The following is a 21,105-nucleotide window of genomic DNA, read 5'->3' as shown; positions in this document are numbered from 1 at the left end:
CGCATCTGTTCTGATGATGCCACTTTCAAAAACAGTTCCTCTGACATGTCTTCCTTCCTTCTTATCCAAGGTTTCACACCCACGGTGGTTGACAGGGCCCTCAACAGTGTCTGGCCCATCTTCTGCGCATCCTCCCTCACACCTCCCAGAACCATGATAGGGTCCCCCTTGTCCTCACTTATCACCCCACCAGCCTCCGCATTCAAAGGATCATCCTCTGCCGTTTCCGTCAACTCCAGCATGATGCCACCACCAAACACATCTTCCCTTCACCCCCCCCCCTATCGGCATTCCGTAGGGATTGCTCCCTCTGGGACACGCTGGTCCACTCCTCCATCACCCCAAACCTCAACCCCCTCCCACGGCACCTTCCCATGCAACCGCAGAAGGTGCAACACTTGGCCCTTTACTTCCCCTCTCCTCACTGTCCAAGGGCCCAAACACTCCTTTCAAGTGAAGCAGCATTTCACTTGCACTTCCCTCAATTTAGTCTATTGCATTTGTTGCTCCCATTGCGGTTTCCTCTACATTGGAGAGACCAAATGCAGACTGGGTGACCGCTTTGCAGAACACCTTCGGTCTGTCCGCAAGCATGACCCAGACCTCCCTGTCACTTGCCATTTCAACACTCCACCCTGCTCTCATACCCACATGTCGATCCTTGGCCTGCTGCAATGTTCCAGTGAAGCTCAACGCAAACTGGAGGAACAGCACCTCATCTTCTGACTAGGCACCTTACAGCCTTCCTGACTGAGTATTGAGTTCAACAATTTTAGATCATGAACTCTCTCCTCCATCCCCACCCCCTTTCCGATTCCCCTTTCTTCCCCAATAATTTATATAGATTTTTCTTTTCCCACCTATTTCCATTATTTTTAAATGTATTTCCATCTTTTGTTTTATCTCTACCTTTTAGCCTATTTCGATCCCTTCCCTTCATCCCACCCCACCCCCACTAGGGCTATCTGTACCTTGCTTGTCCCATTTTTGACCCTTAATTAGCACATTCCTTAGATAATATCACCACCTTCAACAACTCTTTGTCCTTTTGTCAATGATATCTTTTGGCTATCTCCACCTATCACTGGCCCTCTATCCAGCTCTATCTGTCCCACACCCACCCCGCCCCCCCTTAAACCAGCTTATAATACACCTCTTTTCTATTTTTACTTATTTCTGTTGAAGAGTCATACAGACTCGAAATGTTAACTGTGTTCCTCTCCGCAGATGCTGCCAGATCTGCTGAGTTTTTCCAGGTATTTTTATTTTTGTTTTGAGCTTTCCTAATCATTCTGTTTTCACCCTAATAATTGTTTTAGGCCCTACGGACTCTAATTATAATTTCTTTTCACCCAGTGATTTATCCTAACAGCTGTTCCCCCACCCCCACACTTTCCCCACCTTGTGATCTGTCCTAACTTCTGCTTTTACTCCAGTGATCTCTCTTAACTTTTGCTAATGCATTTTAGTTCTATTTTACACAAGATGTTTCTTCCTTCAAAGGAGATTAAAGTACTTTTCAGCTGAAGAATAAAAATGATTTAAGATTTGAAAAGAGGCAGAATTAGCAAAAATGACTCTGTATAAGATATCTTGGTTCCTCCAGCTATTTGATTAGAACATATGTTTGCAATAATCCCTGATAGTTCAACAGCACAGAAAACAAGAACATGTTGAAATCATGGAGAGTACTAAATGTGCAAAGATACTCCTGAGATACTTCTGAAATGATTATCCTTTGAAAATATCCTTTCTTTTCCATCTCAACAATTCCAAATGAGGTTAATAAACACCGAATAAAGTAAAATCATGACTTTTTCACAAAATCCTGCAGCAAATTAAAATAGGACACCTTTGAATCAAATATTATTTACAGTTTCAAATTGAATGATTTCTATTGTACCCATTCCTCAATTACAGTTATCATTGTGATATTGAAGTATTTTACCTGTTATCTAGATTCTATTGGAAAAAGAATTCTGAAACTACGACAGACACAGCCATTGAATGGCCCTCTCCAAGTCAATACACACACACACAGATCTCAAAATTTATGCATGTACAAGGAACAGCAGGAGACTGAGGGGCAGTGAGATTACTGAAAGACAGTTGGGCTGTGCATTTGGAAGCCATCAAACAATTATCAATGAATGCCTAAATGAATAGCCCAAGCTCCAAGAATGGAGCACACTTCAAACCACAGTTACCTAACAGAAAGTAAATCTGGCAGGAGAGGGCTAAAAGGGCTGAAAATTAGGTCGAGGCCTGTTGATACCAGGTCCCTGCCTAATGTGGAAGCCATTGGGATTACCTAACATGGACAGAGACTCTACCAACCCAAACCAAACTATCATCATAGGTGGGGATGTAACTGGGACGGAGAATTTCTGCACCACAGCCCTCAGAGATCTAGCATAGGGTTGGTGTGGGTACCAGGTGAGACCAGGCATACTGTGCTATAAATTGGTGGAACTGGGGACCACCTAGTACTGACTGTGGCATGGGGGCCGGATCCCTCTTGAATTTCTTTCCCATCCGCCTCCTGGGCCGCTTCAAGGAAGGAGGTGGTCGACCTTGGGAAGCAGCAAGAAAGAACTGACAACACAGCTGTGATTTTACAGTCAGGCAATGATGGGTTCCCTCATGGTGATAGAAATCCTGCCAGAAGCTTTTTGTGTATAAATATGACAGTTTTGGGAAGCAGGTGGAAGTCTTGCGCAGCCAAACTGGTGCGAAGATTGCCTTAGCACAAACTTCATTTGCCTGACTAATGCACGAATCCTTATCACAGAAAAGATAATATCACTTTTCAAGAAAGTAACAGATCCAAGAAATTAAGTGAGGTGCTTGATGGTAGTAAAGTGCTTAAGTTTTGCCTTTGTGGTGAGATGATTTGATGCATTCATATTATGTGTGAGCAGTTTATGCTGCCCTCAAGAACCTCCCCAGAAGGAAAAAACAGTTCGGACCAGTACTCTTATGACTCAGTTTTTACTGCTTTTTCCCTCTGGGTCTGTTCTCCCATGTTCAGTAGGAAGTGAGATTATAATCCCTGAGATAATTTACTTCAATTTTTATTAGTGCTTGAGTTTTTTGAATTAACCAGTAGAGCACTTTGTTGTTTGTAAATTTGAGAATAACGCTACACTCTTTCTTTTGGACAGTTGGTCAGTTTTGCCTGATGTTTCAGTGGTACTCTCTGGCCTTTGATCCTCAAATATATTCTGTTTGTTATCCACATTAAGAAAGACATGGGCAAGAAGAAGGTGAAATGTAAAATATCATCCTTTTACATGACTTTTAAAATTATATAAATCATTAGTTAGGCCAATTTTGGTCACCTGATTTTAGAAAGGCTATCAAGGCCAATTGATGCTGCAGGATATATTCACCAAGATGAGACCAGGGATAAAAGACTCTAATTACAAGGAGTGACTGGTGAAATGGTGAAAAAATAATAAGAGGAGATCTGTTAGAGGTGTTTTAAATTATGCTGCGTTTTTATATGTTAAATAAGGAAAAGCTGTTCATTCCAGTAAGTCATAATAAGAGGGAATATGTTTAAATCACCCAAAGAATGATGGGAGCAGTTAGGAGAATTTTTTACATAACTTTTAGGTCACTGGATGTCTTACCAGAAAAAGCCATGGACAGTTTTTAACAAGGAAATGGATAAATGTGTGAAGATTTAAAAAATTACAAAATATGGGGAAAGAGTCGGAGAATGGTACTAAATAAATAATTCTTTTACAGGCTTCCTGTGCTTCTATGATTCTATAAATCAAATAAAAAATCTCAAAGATTTGAAAATAAAGTCAAGGTTCATATAATTAATTTGCAGGAAGAACTCTTCTGACGCCTATATATGTAAAAGCACAGCTACTTGCTGCTCAGCTATGCGAGCCAAGAACACCTTTGGTTTCTTATCCCTAGTCTGTCATGTTTTAGCTAATAACATCAGACAGGATTCCTTATACAGTAATTTCTGCTTGAATTTGTATATGTTTGGATGTTGGAATCAGGCTTGGGTGAGTCTCTCCCATATTAAAATAATCTGTTAATACTGATGATCTAAAGTCGTGCCTGAAGAATGACCATGTGGGTGAGGTGGTAGAGAGCCTCCAGCACCCATAGGATCATAGCTTTAAATGTGTCAGCACATTAAAGAGAGAAGAGAAACTTGAAGGAGAAAACCATTACTTATTAATGTTAACACTGAAAAGCAAGAGTAAATCAAGTAACTTTGTTCATTTTACAAAATTTATTTACATTCTAATTTCATTTTTCCTAATTCTCAAGAAAAGTGGCCATGGCCATGGGAATACACGATGAATGGGTAGGACCCTAGGAAGTACCGAGGATCAGAGAGACCTTGGTGTGTATGTCCACTGGTCCCTTAAGGTAGCAGGACAGGTAGATAAAGTGGCTAAGAAGGCACATGGGATACTTGCCTTTATTAGCCGAGGCATAGAATATAAGAGCAGGGAGTTTATGCTGGAACTGTATAAAACGCTGGTTAGGCCATAGCTAGACTATTGCGTGCAGTTCTGGAATCCTTATTACAGGAAGAATATGATTGCACTAAAGAGAGTGTAGAGGGGATTTGCCAGGATGTTGCCTGCGCTGGAGAGTTTTAGTTATGAGGAGATATTGGACAGACTGGGGTTATTTTCCCTGGAGCAGAGGAGATTGAGGGGGGACATGATTAAGGTGTATACAATTATGAGGGGCATAGGTAGGGTAGACAGGAAAGAATTTTCCCCTTGGTGGAGGGATCAATAACCAGGGAGCATAGATTTAAGGTAAGGGGCAGGAGGTTTAGAGGGGATGTGAGGAGGAATTTTTTCACCCAGAAGGTGGTGGGAATCTGGAACTCACTCCCTATAAGGATGGTAGAGGCAGATACCCTCATAAGATCTAAGATGTATCTGGATATGCACTTGTGATGCCATGGCATGCCAAGGCTATGGGCCTAGTGCTGGAAAATGGGATCAGAATAGTTAGGTACTTGTTCGACCAGCGCAGACTCGATGGGCCAAAGGGCTTTTTTCTGTGTTGTAGACCTCTATGAATCTGATGTGGCAGAGTTGAGTAGTATAGACATAGTTGAAATGGAAGCTGCTGATGGCTCTATCTCTCACAATGGCAACATGGCCAGCTTCCTCACTTGATATCAATGGCTGCTTAATTTAAGAACACACAAAGTGCCCTGCCACTTACACACTTTTCTTATGAATTCGGAAAAGTGAAATTAGAACATAAATAAATATTGTACAATGAACAAAGTTACCTACAAGTGTAAATTAAGCAGCCATTGGTGTTAAGTGAGGGAGCTGGCCATTTGCCATTGTGAGAGATAGCACCATCATCAGCTTCCATTTCAACTATGTTTGTATTACTCAACTCTATCTCATCATGGCCATTTTTATTATGAATTAGGAAAAGTGAAATGAGAATGTAAATAAATATTAAACAATGAACAAAGTTATCTGATATAACCTTGTCCACACCTGTAACTAATAATGCATTGTACTATGAAGGTACAGTGTTCATTTGCATATACATACTTAAAATATGAAATGATATTCCGTTACTGCATTGTGAAGAAATTTGGTTTTCAGCTTTACATCTGTACTCTCCGGAATGCTCCATTATCTCCACTCTTATGTTAAAAACTGCTAGTATTGCCTGAGTTGTAGAGACTGATTGGAGACTTGATTGATTCCGATACAGCGTGTAAGTGATTGGAAGAGTTCCTGTGCTTGATATGCAGTGCAGTGTCACAGTTTCTCCTAACTTCACCTCGGTGGAGTTCAACAAAGGATAAAACAGTGGTGTGGATACAGGAACTGAAATGAAAAGAAGTGCTTATATGATATAGAGTAAATATGGTTCTGCAAAATAAATTCAAACTTCAGTAGCAACTTAATCACCTGGTAACCTAGCAGGGGCCATTGTTCAATATTGTTTGCTAGTGGTAAAATACAAAAGATTGTGAAAATAAATGTGGTTAAACTATAAGAAATCATAACATGAAACAATATTAGCTGATGGTCTGAGGTTGCTAAAGGAAAAACGTTTTACAAACTTGCGTCTCTCTCACAGCATTGCTTGCACTAAGTTATTGGATGCATGGCTTTATAAGGACCTCTTCGCGTGTTAAAATGTAAGTGTATGTTCCTTTAATGCTACGAGGATTCTGGTATTGTGCTCTGTACTACACAACTTTGCCCTGCATTATGGAAGCTCTGCAGAAGGGAGTGTCCAAGTACAGTGTGAGGGCAACTGAGTTACACCATGTGTTAGTTCCCCCTGGGTAGCACATTGCTTTTCCTCTGCTAAAATCACCTGCTTCTGCTCACTCATGCTCTATGCCTTACTTATTACACATCCCTCTGAATTACTATTTCCCCAAGTGATTGCATCTGAGCTGGTGATTAAGGGGGCTGGAGTGCATTATGATGCATGGCAGACACAAGGGCTGTATTGTTATTACTGCATCCCGATTGTGTCATTGGGATGAAATGTTGCCAGGGAATAGTAGCACTGGACCCCAAGGGAGATTTTGGCAGTGATGGCTGGCTTCAGGAGCCCCATCCAATTAAGGAGAGTGGGCAGGCTCCCAAAGCTGGAGGGCCAATAGGAGGCCATCAACCACTGAAAGATTGACCATTACACAGGGTGCTGAAGTTTATAGGATGGTGTGATGGCACCCACTTTCCTGGTGGTAGTTCACAAATGGAAGTTATACATAGGGTGAAAAGCATTATGACCATCGAGCATGATGGGAAGCCTCCCCACTGTTATGGTCACTGTCACTGTTGCAACTGTTTATTAGCATGGAGCTTTCCCCTTGAATGGAGCCTCCAGCTTTGAGGGCTACCAGGCCTGCCACCAGGAGACAGCTGCCCTTTCATAGACTGCCTTCTGGCACCCTGTACACCGGCTGGAAAACCCATTTAGCACAGGGAGAGTGCCCTTAACAAGGCCCTTTAATTGGTTTCTGGGCACACCCAATTGGGCAACCATCCTTGCCTTCACCTCCCTGCCCCCCAGCAGAATCCCATCAAGGTGGCAACATATCCTCAAGCTGCTTTGATGAGATTTCCCTCCTGTTTTTGGGCGCCTCTTGCCTCCAGACACACCTTAGAGCCCTTGAAAATTTGTGACCCATGGTCACTGGATCCTTGTTTAGTTTCCTCTGGCACATTTAGAGCAAGAGAGGAAGAAAAGTTATAATAGTGTTTTTCTAAGAAAACTTTGCATATCGCTTTCAATAGAAGTAATGGCATGGTAAGTGCATTAGTATATTATTTGTCGCTGACAAAGGAATGAAAACATAAGACAAAAAACAAGTGTGGATAGCACAATCAGTATAGAACCTAAGCTGGTGCAAAATTTCCATTTCCCTCTGTGGTCACATTCCCTAGATTTGCAAGGCTTCTTCCTGATACAAGGTTATTGGATGTAGGTCTCTGCATCCTGTGCTCTTTTTTTAGGCCTTCAAATCTTGCAGCGGAACTTCATTTCCTTTTTGCCAACAGGAAAGCTGCAAGACTTTTTTCCTGTAAGCTTTGTCTCCATTTTGCAAATTATACTGCTCCCAGATGTACACATGGGGTTTATGCACTGTGTGTTTCATGGGTGCTCAGCTTGCTTTGACCCACTTCTGATCAGGGTTTCAGAACCTGAACATTGATGCGAGATACCATCACTGCGCTGTCCTAATCGTTACTGTTTACAGGTTGTCATAAATTGTATGTAGCATATTTTGCACGTCATTAACACAAGGGGTTGAGTTGAGTAAAACGATTGAACTTAGCCTGATGGTTTTATGTGATCACCAATCTGGTTGTGTGAACGACTTAAGGACTTGTTTTAACTCCATCTGGTAAATACCAATAGTGTTCTGTGTGCAGAGTTGATAATGTCTTTAAATCCATTTCAACTGGATTGGAGTGGTGGGTGTGGAAGTCTGAATAGTTCCTGCTGCGGGCGGTGGGGGATGTGGGACAGCTGATCATGTGATGTGCTGTCATGGATGCTCACGTGGCAAGGGTGAACAGGAAGTTGCCCTCCCCACCATTACCTCATGGGCTCGAAGGTCTGGGTGCCATATTTAAAGAGCAATCAGGCAGCCTCCCTCCCATCCTTCCTTAGCCTGCCTCCTAGATCCAGCCTCTGCTCCACCCTAACCCCTCCCTTCTAGCCTTTGCACACCGTGTGCCACCAGCGCTTGATATGAGTGAAGTTATGCGCTATCCCCAAGAAGGCAAAAGCGGTATTTACTTATCTCAAAGTCCAGGAAGAAGTGAAGCTCACCAGGTGCACACCACTTACGCACAGTCATGAAAGTAAACATTCTAATTTCCCGCTGATGGAAAGCTTAATTTGGAGGGGGACCTTCAATCTGGTGTAATGACTTGATGGGGTGGACAGGTTTCACCAAGAAACAGATAAACTTTATTACCGAGATCTTTTCAGGTGCTACATATTTGATCAGGACTCACGTCAAGAAGCCTCCCCCTCCCCACCCGGATTGCCTGCGCTTAGGGCTCATTGGTCAGAGCCATCAAGCACGTCATGTGATCCTGAAGGACAGCAGGAGAGGCTATATCTTCAGCCCCTTGAGTGAGAAAAAAATGGAAATGTGGCCCCCCCCCAAAACGAAAAGGTTAGACAAGCCTGCATGAGCGTATCATTTATGCTTAGTTAAAAGGCCACCTTGCCAGAATCGAGCTCCCCCCTCCAAATTAAGATGACTGCCAGCAAGAACTCAGAAAGTTCACGTTCACAATTGCACATAATTGGCATGTATCTGGCGAGGCAGACTTCTTCCATGATCAATGGTGAGTTGCCCTGCGTTGTCCTCTTTGGGGAATGCCTATAAATGCCAGTCTGTGCTTGAGACTAGATGGTGGGGCAATGCAAGTTGCATGAAGGATGACCAAGGGAGGGAGGAAGGGTTAGCGGGGAAGGATGGAGCAGTGGCTAGGCAATGGTGGAAGGGATCGTTCAGGCTGTCTGGTTAAATATGGTACCTTTGACCCCATGAGGTAATGGCTGGGATGGTAACGTCCTGCCGGCCCCCACTGCAGGAATTGGCGAGCTCTTCACGGACGCATATGTAATGTGGTGACTAGTCCAAGATCAGGTATGGGCACCTTTCCCACCCTCCAGCAGAAATCACTAATGTATAGCTGATCTCCCTGAGGCAACACTTTGCCTCAGGGAGATGAATGCGCTCTATCATGCACATGCACGAAAGAGCACACTCTCGGGTTTAGGGATTCCCCCCACCGCCCGCACAGGGAGCAGATAGCGCTTCCGTGCAGATGTCACGCTGGGCGGGCTTTAATTGGCCCGCCCACATAAAATGGCGGCACACCCCCAACCAGGGGCGCCGATCAGAGGCACGCCTTTGCGCGCCTGCTCTTCAATTCCCTCCCCGACAGGGGGAAAATTCTGCCCAAAATGTTTCATAGTTTAGCTCTTCACAGTTCTGATGAAGAGTCATGCGGACTCGAAACGCTAACTCTGTCTTCCTCTCCACAGATGCTGTCAGACCTGCTGAGTTTTTCCAGCAATTTTTGTTCTTGTTTCATAGTTTATTAGTCAGCCTGCTATAGAATTCTACACAGAGTCAAAATCAAGTGTAGTCTTTAGAAAAAGTGATAACTGAGAGTGGGGAATAATTGAACTAGAGTTCACAGGCATTTTATATATATATCTATGTATATATTAACCAGGACTTTTAGGATGGCGGGGTTTCCCTTCCCGCTATTTGAAGAGTTGGCAAGGAACACATCTCCACTGCCGGCCCGGCAGCGAGTTCACACTCCAGCGAGCATTAATTGGCTGGAGATGGGACTTCAACCCCTCGCTCAGGAGGAAGTCCTGCCTTAGAGAGCTGCCAGTCAATCTGATTGGCCAGCAGCATTCTAGTCTGTGCAGCGCCAGAAACAGCAGTGGCCATGACTGGGACTGCAATCAGTCCTCAGAGCCTCAGTACTGGTTTTCCAGGAACAGGTATGTTTTGGGGGGTCTCGGAAAGGGTAGGGAAGGCCTGGGTGGGTGGGCAGAGGGGAATTGGAATGTTGGTGGAGAGACTATGGGCAGGAGGAAGGTCCTCCGGTTACGAGACCTTAAGTGGGGGTGCCACCCAATGTTAAAAGAAGGCTGCTGAAGGAGACGCCCCCCCCGCCTTTCTGCCTGAGGCCTGAACCTGATTTCTTTTCAGGTTTCCCTATACCCTGGAACTCCTCCCACCAGCCTGAAAATTGCGGCTGGGCAGTAAACTGCCCTCAAGTGGTCAATAATTGGCCACTTAAGGGCCCCAACTGGGGCAACGGCGTGCCGGCTGGCCAAGGCCTTGCCCACCTCAGCGTGAAATTGCGGAGAGGTTGCCTACAAACCCGCCAGAGGAGGAGCATAAAATTCTGTCCATTAATTCTGGGAGTTGGGCAGAATTTTCCGTTCGTCAGGCGGGTGCGTGCCTGACCCAATCAAGCGTAAAATGACACATGATGACATTGGGCGAGTGTCCTGACATCATTGCGCACTTGTGCGATATTTCGGTCGGCGGGTGCGCACAGGAGTTGGCAGCACGCCCGTCAACAGTTAAAAGTCCTATTAAGGTCATTAAAGTAATAATTAAGTTCAATTTTTCACTGCCTGTACAACCTTATGGTTGGCGGGCAGGTGAAAAGGCCAAGCAGCCTTTGGATTTTTTAGGAAACCTCATCCAGGGACAGGATGAGATTTCCAACAGCAAATAAAAATTAAATAAAATGTTTAAATTTCATTCATAACATGTCCCTGCTCATGTGACAGAGTGACATGAGGGGACGTGTTTTTAACATTTTTAAAATCTTTCTTTTTTATTTTCAAAAATCTTCACCTCCCTGAGACAGCTGTGCCTCAGGCAGCTTTTCCTGCCTGTGCATGCAAGAACTTCCGCCCTCGCCCTCCTCCCCCTCCCCCACACAGGCAGCATTGAGTGCTGCAGCACACTTTTCACAGCGAGCAGGCCTTTATTGGCCCGCCAGCGTGAAATTGCAGCCACGGCCCCACTCACCCCCACCGAGCCTGCCCGACAAGGGCAAAATCCTGGCCCATGGAGTTCATAGCAATTGGGGAGCACTTTGAATACATATTTTGTAAAAATTGCTCTCTGCACATACTTTCTACTGGACTGGATGTCTTTATTTATCTACTAGTCAGTAATAGCCCCCTTCCAGGCATAAAAATAATTGGATCTTAGTGAAGAATTTAAGTATATTAAGTACAAAATTTGGTTCTGCATTTTTACTAAAGGCTTACAACAATTTAATGCCATTTAAGAACAAGCCTGGCCATGAGAAGTCAACCTTATCCAAGAAATAAATCTAAATATGCTAGATGAATAGCCTAACACCAGAATTTAAATTTCAAGTTTGTCATTGTTGGTATTTCTTTCTTCTACTTTTCAAAATCCAATGCAATGCATGAGGTAGTTTCACTTTAATATTGGATGGAATAGTCTGTAGAAAATACACAAGTCTCAAACTTTTTTCAAGCTGCCTCACCCCAGTGGGTGCACTGGTCTCCAAACATATGCTGGGTTGGTTTGATGCTGAGCGTGTGAGAACAACCTGCATAGGGGTTTCTCGCTCTCTGGTGTTTCCAGGTCTCAACAGAGTTTCTAAACATTTTGGCTGGACAACTATTGGAGTTACCAGAATAGCCAAATGGGTCCACATGATGGCAAAATGCACAAAATTCTAGAATCTATTTTAAGAACCCAGTATATCATTTTTCATGTTCTCAGGGCAGCCATAATGTAATGAATACCTGAGGACTCTACATATAATGCACAGGTGAGGAAATTATTGATCAGAGGAAAACTCAAAAATTCAGCAGCATCTCATGTTATCAATTTTAATCATAAGGAAACATACCTTTTACTGTAAAGTTCATTCCTTTACTGTATTTGAACAAGTTTGGAATTTCATTCTCAGCTTTGCACTTGTACTCCCCGCCATCTTTGGTTTCATTTATGAGCACATTATAAGCTGCAGGCTCTGTATCAGACATTGAGACTGAGTAGATGAGTCTTTTATTTAAGAACAATGAATAAGTTATGGGAATGCTTCCAGTGGTTGAGTGGCAAAGCAGGGTTACCCATTCTCCTGTTTTATATACATCTTTTAAAGGGTTGCGTTTTATTGTTGGGCTGGATACTGGAACTGAAACAAAAGCACCATAGGATATTCTTTTAGAAGAGAACAAGTTCATGCCTAGACATAATTTTATAGCATTCTATTGCTACTAGAATTAGAAAGACCAGCAAAGATTTTACCCTATTGACTATACTGGGCCAATGATTTTCTACCTAGCCCCTATATATAAACAGTAAAGGGTTAACTTTCCTGATGGCTTATAGATCAACTCGGTTGAGCACACAAATGAGGAAAGTTTCGGATTTGATTCCTGGTGCTTATTAAGTTATTTAATCTCTGGAAGGCTCTTTGTGGGGTCACCACAATCTGCTTCAATATGTTAAGCAGGAAAAGTATACATTCCTAGTCATAGAGGAGCTGGGGGCATTGGTAATACATAGGATAAGGCTTATATGATATTCCAAGGCTCTAATAGCCTGAGTTTATTCATTGTTTTCATTAACAAATGAAGAGTAATTGCTTGGGTAAGGTGCTGGAGAGCTGCTGTTTGGAAAATCATGCAGTCTTTGCAAATTTCCAGTTTTGTGAGACTCTCCTCTAAGACTGAAATTTGAAATATTGTGCTTGATATATTCATTCTATCTATTCCTTTTCAGAAATTCAAAAGATTGCATATATGGCACCTTTTACAGCCTCAAGATGTTCCAAAGTGCTTCATGGTGAATGAACTTCTTTTGTAATGTGGTCACTGTTATATTATAGAGAAAAATGGTAGCCACATGTGATTGACTCTTAAATGCCCCCTGAAATTGCCAAGTAAGCCATTCAGTTCAAAAAATGTTGGCTGACATGCCAAGCAAGTGGTGCATGGACAGGAAACTATGTCTGAGCGAGATGTGGATCGAGTGACTAGTTGGGAATTTGGTTCAGGTGGGAATTCGGTGAACAGGGACAAAGAGGTGCTTCTTTTACTTTTTTTCAGCCTCCAGTGGTTGGTGAGTTTCCTTCCTTATCTCCAAGTTAGATGAGTGCAACTTTCTATTACTTTTGCTATGTAAATTATTAACTAATTGACTGATTAAATAAATAAGTTTGGACAGAAATGGCAGGGCTGGTGATGTGCTGTGACTGCAGCATGTGGGAATCTGTAGAATGTACTGGAATCCCAGACAACCATATCTGCAGAAAGTGTCTGCAGCTTAGGCAACTTTGGTTCAGAGTTATTGAGCTGGAGTCTGAGCTGGAGATATTGTGGGGCATCAGGGAAGGGTAGAGTTACCTGGACACTTTGTTCCAGGAGGCAGTCATGCCCCTTGGGTTAGGCAGAACTTTAGAGTTCATCAATGGTCAGGAACAGGAGTATGTGACTGTAAGTAATGATGAGGAGCTTCATCCCCTGACTTTGTCCAACAGGTAAGAGATGTTTGCTACCTGTGTGCCTGATGAGAAGGACTGCAAGGTGGATGAGCAGACTGACCATGGCACCATGGTGAAAGATTCCATTCAGGTGGGAGGAGTGGTGAGGAACGTGGTAGTGATAAGAGAGCGTGTATTCAGGGCAATAGATATTATCCTCTGCAGCCATTACCAAATGAACATACAAATTAGGAGCAGGAGTAGAGCATCCAGCCCCTCCAGCCTGCTCCGCCATTCAGTAAGATCATGGCTGATCTGATTGTGGCCTTAACTCTACATTCCACCTACCCCCAATAACCTCAGGAGGTTAAGGATAGTATTAGAATAAAAGAAGAGGCTTACAATGTTGCAAAAAACAGTAGCAAGTCTGAGGATTGGAGTGGTTTTAGAAACCAACAGTTGGCCACCAAAAAGGGAATAAAAAGGGAAAAATATAGTATGAGAGTAAACTAGCCAGGAATATAAAAAAAAAGATTGTAAGAGCTTTAATAAATATATAAAGAGGAAGAGAGTTGCCAAAGTAAACATTGATCTTTAGAACAAAAACAGAATTACCTGGAAAAACTCAGCAGGTCTGGCAGCATCGGCGGAGAAGAAAAGAGTTGACGTTTCGAGTCCTCATGACCCTTCGACAGAACTTGCGTTCGAGTCCAAGAAAGAGTTGAAATATAAGCTGGTTTAAGATGTGTGTGTGGGGGGGCGGAGAGATAGAGAGACAAAGAGGTGGGGGGGGGGGTGGTGTGTGGTTGTAGGGACAAACAAGCAGTGATAGAAGCAGATCACCAAAAGATGTCAACGACAATAGTACAATAGAACACATAGGTGTTAAAATTAAAGTTGGTGATATTTTAATTTTAACACCTATGTGTTCTATTGTACTATTGTCGTTGACATCTTTTGATGATCTGCTTCTATCACTGCTTGTTTGTCCCTACAACCACACCACCCCCCCCTCCACCTCTTTGTCTCTCTATCTCTCCGCCCCCCACACACACACCTTAACCCAGCTTATATTTCAACTCTTTCTTGGACTTGAACGCAAGTTCTGTCGAAGGGTCATGAGGACTCGAAACGTCAACTCTTTTCTTCTCCGCCGATGCTGCCAGACCTGCTGAGTTTTTCCAGGTAATTCTGTTTTTGTTTTGGATTTCCAGCATCCGCAGTTTTTTTGTTTTTATTTTTTGTATTGATCTTTAGAAACAGAGTCAGGAGAAATTACCATGGAGAATGAAGAAATGGCAGAGACATTGGGCAAATATTTTGTCTGTTTTCCAGTAGAAGACACAAGTTTCATACCAGAAAAAGGAGCTAAAAGGAGCAAGGAAATTAAGGAAATTAACATAAGCAGAGAAAAGGTATTGGCGAAACTTGAGAGACTAAAATCTGACAAATCTCCAGGACCTGTTGGCCTACACCCTAGGGTTCTAAAAGAGAAAGCTGCAGAGATAGTGGATGTGCTGAATATGATTTTCCAAAATTCCATAGATTCAGGAATGGTCCCGTTAGATTGGGAGTTACACCACTTTTCAAGAAAGAAGGGGGAGAGAAAACTGTGAACCACAGGCCAGTTAGCCTAGCATTAGTTATTGGGAAAATGCTGGAATCTATTATTAAGGAAGTCTTAACCATGCACTTAGAAAAGCATAGTAAAAACAAGTCAGTATGGTTCTAGTAAGGGGAAATCCTTTTTTGACAAATTTATTAGAGTTTTTTGAGGATGTAACTAATAGGGGAGATAAAGGGAACCAGTAGATGTTGGATACCTGGATTTCCAAAAGGCATTCGATAAGGTACCACACAAAATGTCAATAGGCAAATTAGGGCTCATGGAGTTTGGGATAGTATTTTAGCATGCATAGAGGATTGGTTAATGAACAAAATGCAGAGAATGGGCATATGTGGGCATTCAGGCACTGAATAGTGGAGTGCCACAAGGATCAGTGCTAGGGCCTCAGCTATTTACAAACTATATTAATGACTTAGAGGAAGAGACATAGAGTAATGTATCAAAGTTTGCTGATGATACGAAGCTAAGTGGGAAGGTAAGCTGTGCGGAGGACACAGAGAGGCTGCTAGGAGATATAGACTGGTTAAGTGAGTGGGCAACAAGAGGGTAGATGGAGTATAATGTAGAGAAGTGTGAAGTTATTCACTTTGATCATAAGAATAGAAAAGCAGAATATTTTTTAAAAGGTGTGCAACTTGTAAGTGTTGGCCTTCAAATAGACTTGGGTGTGCTTGTACAAGGGATGCCGAAAGTTGAATGCAGTTACAGCAAGCAATGAGGCAAATGGCATGTTAGCCTTTATTGCAAGGGGATTGGAGTACAAGAATAAAGAGGTCTTGCTACAGTTGAACAGGGTTTTGGTGAGACCACTTCTGAAATACTGTGCGCAGTTTTAGTCTCCACATTTAAGAAAGGATATACTTGCATTGGAGAAGGTACAGCGAAGGTTCACTAGACTGATCCCTGGGGTGATGTGGTTCTATGATGAGAGGCTAAGTAAATTGGGCCTATATTCTCTTAGAAGAATGAGAGGCGATCTCATTGAAACTTACAAAATGTTGAGGGGTCTTAGTAAAGTAGATGCTGAAGAGATTGTTTCCACTGGTCGGGGAGTCTAAAACACAGGGGCACAGTCTGAGGATAAGGGACCAATCATTTAGGACTAAGATGAGGACAAATTACTTCACTCAAAGGGTTGTGAATCATTGGAATTCTCTACCCCAGAGGGTTGTGGATGCTCTGTAGTTGAATACACTCAAGGCTGAGATAGACAGATTTTTGGTTTCTCAGGAAATTAAGGGATATGGGGAGCGGGTGGGAACATGGAGTTGAAGCCCAAGGTCAGCCATGGTTGCATTGAATGGCGGTGCAGGCTCGACAGGCCGTGTGGATAATTCCAGCTCCTATTTATTGTGTTCTTATGAAAGAATCAAAAAAATTGTGCACAGCTAGCTTCCAAAAACAGCAATGAGATAAATAAATAGCTGATCATTTTTTGGTGGTGTTGATTATAGGATAAATGTTGGACAATACAACTCTCCTGCCCTTCTTCAATAATTAAATAGGATTTTTTAAAATCCACGTGAGAGTTTGAAAAATGGCACCTCCAAGCTCCAACAGTGCAACACTCCCTCAGTACTGCACTGATGTATCAGCCTAGATTATGTGCTTAACTCTCTGAAATGGGGATAGGACCCATGATATTCTGATTGAAAGGGAACAGTGGTACCAGTACACCAAGGCTGTTAATTACTTGTAACACATGGTTACTGAAGATATAAATAGATCTGCTATTTTAGTTTATTGATGGAAATAAATCTTTAGTATCTTTTAGCCATTTTCCAATTTATAACATGATCATACTAAAAATATTTGACAATTATAATACTCAGTCATATGATAACTATAGAAATTGAATCAAAGGATTGTATAGAACCTGCTGATACCCTTGACACATTAAACGTGTAAGATAAATGGTGACGCTGATTAAATAATACACTGAAGACATATGTACAAAGCAACATATAAACAACAAACCATTAATACATATAAGAAACAGAGCTTCTTATTTAGCATAAAAAATAGAACTTGTCACCCTAAATTCCCAGTTACTTTTATGATTTGAAGTTATATTTATAAAGCACTATGATTAAATGCGTAACAGAAGTTACTTATTGCAAATTTCAGTGATATTGCAGCAACAACACAGAAAATCATAGTTAAAAATATTAATAGCATATTAGAATTCCAAAAAGGAATAACACCAGTTACTTGCAGTTACTTTATGTGATGGCATATTGTGGAAGAAATGGTTTAAATTAAAATGAACAGTCGAATCTTGGGGTGAACCCCTTTAATGCTTTTCTTTCTGATCTCAAAATGATTTATCCTCCCTTTCACCTCACATTGTTGATTGGGCAGGGATTTTTTTTTAACAGGGAATGCCAATGATGGTTGGAAGTACCATCTCATTAAAAAAAGAGTTGAGAAAAATTTCCAACTCAGTTTAATACATCAAAAACAGAATTACCTGGAAAAACTCAGCAGGTCTGGCAGCATCGGCGGAGAAGAAAAGAGTTGACCCTTTCGGGGTCATGAGGACTTGAAACATCAACTCTTTTCTTCTCCGCCGATGCTGCCAGACCTGCTGAGTTTTTCCAGGTAATTCTGTTTTTGTTTTGGATTTCCAGCATTCGCAGTTTTTTGGTTTTATTATTATTATTATTATTAATACATCAACGTACCTTTTGTATTTTTCAGTCAACGAATTATATATGTTACATGATACAACGTTACAACGAAGGTTATTCCTGGCACATTGTAGTAATGTTTTCTATTTTAAAAAAATTCAGTGATGATTCAACTACTGATTGGTTAATTTAAAAAATGCATTCCTTCTGGGATAAAATAACTACAGTGGATGCTCTGTTGTGCTAGTCTGAGTTCTCTCAAAAAGCCTCATATCTGGCTGACGGTGTATAAGATATACCAGTTTAAATTCATATTTGAATACTTATATGCTGCTGTTTTGTACTATTTAATTGAGTAGATAAAATAGGCTGCATACTTGTGATGGGTGGTTTACATGGCTCAAAAGTGTGATGAAATGTTCCAGTTGCCTGAATTTGTGCAACCTGCAAAACACCAAGAAGTGCAATACTATCTAGAGCAAAACAAAATACTTGTTCAGCTCTTCATTAAACTCAATATTTACTAATTTTGTTACTGATGCACTGAGGTACTACCTACAGGATGCAATGCAGCAACTTGTCAAGCTTACTTCCCAGCTGCACAACCCCCACCACCAGGAAAGATAAGAGTATTAATGCCATAAGAACACCATTACAAATTCCCCTCCAGGATGTACATCATCTTGACTTAGGTATGTACCATTATTCCTTTATCATATATCATGATTATGGAATTATTTATTTAACACAATACTTACATTCTAGGAACTAATAACAAAAACATAAGCATTAGCAAAGCAGGATGGCAGGAATATAACTTTTTATCTTCAAATATAGAAATTAATATACATATGTGTCTCTGAGCTAAAATTGAAAACAAAACTGAACTTGAGACATAATCTTTTGACAATAACTTTACCTGAGGTTCACTACCTAAGTTCCCACAAGACTCCTATCAATCTGTCTTTCCAATGGCTTCTGAGATACATCTCTGGTACTATTTGAAGTTTAACCAGCACAAAATCAAATTATGTATAACTCATATTTCTGCCATGTTGTCAAACAGCCATAGGATTTCAAAAGACAATATGGGCTGCACTTCCCAAAAATGACAACACAATGATCCCTTAATTTAATAAATTAATAATTATGTATATGGTCAAACAGAAAAATATGCAAACACAACTGTTCAAAACTTCCACAAGGTGTAGGGGTGCATCCATAGTAGCTAAAACAATTCATTTGCCACCAAGTAAAGAAAAAGCCCTTTGAACTCAATCAACTCTTTACAGAACAAATTTAGCAGATAAACAAGGCTCCAATTAAAATATTAACAGAATAACATCTGAAACAAGAATGGAAATGCTGAACATTCAGCAAATCAGGCAATGTCTGCAAAGAAAGGATTTAATGTTGCAGGTATAGCTCATGGGCATAGCCTAAGTGGAGCGCAAAGCATATATATGATGGGAAGAATTTCATGTCTTGACAGAACTTGTTAGATTTTCCATCCATTAGTTCAATGGGTTCTGTAAAGACTGTCTGATTCAACCTCAATCCAGGCAGTAAAGACAGAAACCTACCCCTCTAAATGAAATGACTTTGAGATGTCAGCCTTATTTTCAGTAAATAGGAGTCCACAGCAAACCTTTGCATATAGCTTGACATCAGTTAGTTCTGGCTTGGCACTTTCACTAAAAAGATGAATTCTTTAGAAAATGATGTGCCACAGTTGCAATAGAACTGCAGTTCAGAACTCAGAATTAATAAGTTGATACAGGGAAGAGGAAGCTTTAACTATGCTAAGTCTGATGCTGATGTGAATGTAAAGGTGGAAATTAATTAAATTTTCCGTGACTGCTATGATTTATTGATGAATACAAATTAATTTAAAGGAAAATTATTATTCTTACATAGTACACTCATCTGGCAATGCAGTACCCATTGTTCTATCAGAACACGGGAATTGTGAATAAATTCACAATCCAAATGCCATTCATTAAGGGAATAAGTGTTGATATGAAGACATTATGGGGGAGGGAACTAAAGGTGGTAGGGAAGAATTGGGATGTCCAATACCTTTGAAAGTATGTTGAACAGTACTCTGTTTGATGAGACTTCTGTTAGCACATATATTGGTTAGAGAATTAATAAGCAGTGTGGTGTTAGAATCACAAGAGTTTGGAAGCTACAATTTAGAGTTATTAACTAAGCATTAGTAATTATGCATACACACATGATATTCATGGACAAATCAGTAGAATATAAGACTCCTTATACATTTGAATTCCTTTGAATATTGAATTATCTTTGAAAACCAAAATAGATATTCTAACAAAAATTATGCTCACTATGCAGTAAATGTGCAACAGTTACCTGTTAATTCATTGTGAATTCTAACAGCTTTAATTTTCTCCATGGTTGCTGATAGTAGATATCATTGTTAATGATATCAGAAATAGGGCTATTAATTTGTATTTTGCCTTAGATATGGGATTGCTTGCATGTAAATACCTGGGCTCAGAATTTCCTGGAAATTTTTGGCCTAACTGCTGCAAGATTGATTTTCTAAGGAAAATCTTACATTTGTATGTAACTGACTAGCGTTGGTCTTCCACCAAAACATTGTTACTCCTGCAGATTTCCTCAATTGTTTGTGTGGCTTCAGAGATTTGTCCACAGAAATTCTCTGTTGTTTATTTGTATTGTTCCATAGAAACTGGCATACATTTCAGCATTATTTCTGTGCAAATACAATCCAGGAAATTCTAATCCATAAATATTTACCAAATAGACATTTCTCAGTGGCCTCTGCTTTGCACTGACAAGCCAATTTCCTCCTTTACAACAACATTTTCTTTTGAGTGAATGTCAGGGAGTCTTTTTCAAGCATTGCACCATCGCTTCAGCTGTCCCCATGTAAACAATACTCTAGGACAAATAAAGATCTAATTAGAGAGGACAGGGAACACCGTCATTGTCCCACCTTGTCTCAGATGCCAGTGACATTGGAGCAGAGAAAGAAAACCTATTTTATGGTGAATGTTGCTCCCTTTCTGCACTTTGTTGAGGTCTTCCTCTTTCCCCAAAATGTTTGGAAAAGGGAGAAAATATTGCTATTACTCTCTACTGTCCATTAGTAATATATAGTTACTGTCAACAGTAACACTGTTGCTCTATTGTCAGCTCACAACTAACAGTTGAAAAGGGTGCTGATTGGCTGGCAAGGTAACCCTGATTGGCTGAGGTGATGTCATGGAGAAAGCAATGGGGAACTATAGGCTCTCCAAGCTCCCGGGTGATTCAAAAAAGGTGCAAGGCTTGAATGTAT

At 41.2% G+C, this 21,105-nt stretch overlaps 1 protein-coding gene across 7 annotated transcripts in view; it reads right to left on the bottom strand.

Annotated features, from left to right (window-relative positions):
- Window positions 1–21,105, bottom strand: part of LOC121293589 (platelet endothelial cell adhesion molecule-like) — a 92,113-nt gene that overhangs the window by 55,053 nt on the left and 15,955 nt on the right. For 4 of the 7 annotated variants that reach the window (XM_041216664.1, XM_041216662.1, XM_041216665.1 and 1 more), the window contains 2 exons: window positions 11,940–12,227; window positions 5,568–5,849 (listed from right to left, as the gene is read on the bottom strand). The exons of 1 other annotated variant lie outside the window; for it this stretch is intronic. In XM_041216664.1, the coding sequence (XP_041072598.1) occupies window positions 5,568–5,849; window positions 11,940–12,227 (570 nt within the window). The remainder of the gene's footprint in view (window positions 1–5,567; window positions 5,850–11,939; window positions 12,228–21,105) is intronic. 2 more of the 7 variants (XM_041216667.1, XM_041216668.1) reach the window with 1 other exon arrangement.

Source organism: Carcharodon carcharias, chromosome 22, assembly GCF_017639515.1.
Source record: "Carcharodon carcharias isolate sCarCar2 chromosome 22, sCarCar2.pri, whole genome shotgun sequence".
Classification (NCBI taxonomy): Eukaryota; Metazoa; Chordata; class Chondrichthyes; order Lamniformes; family Lamnidae; genus Carcharodon; species Carcharodon carcharias.
The sequence above is the reverse complement of the archived record's forward strand: the minus strand, read 5'-3'. Positions and strand labels throughout refer to the sequence as shown.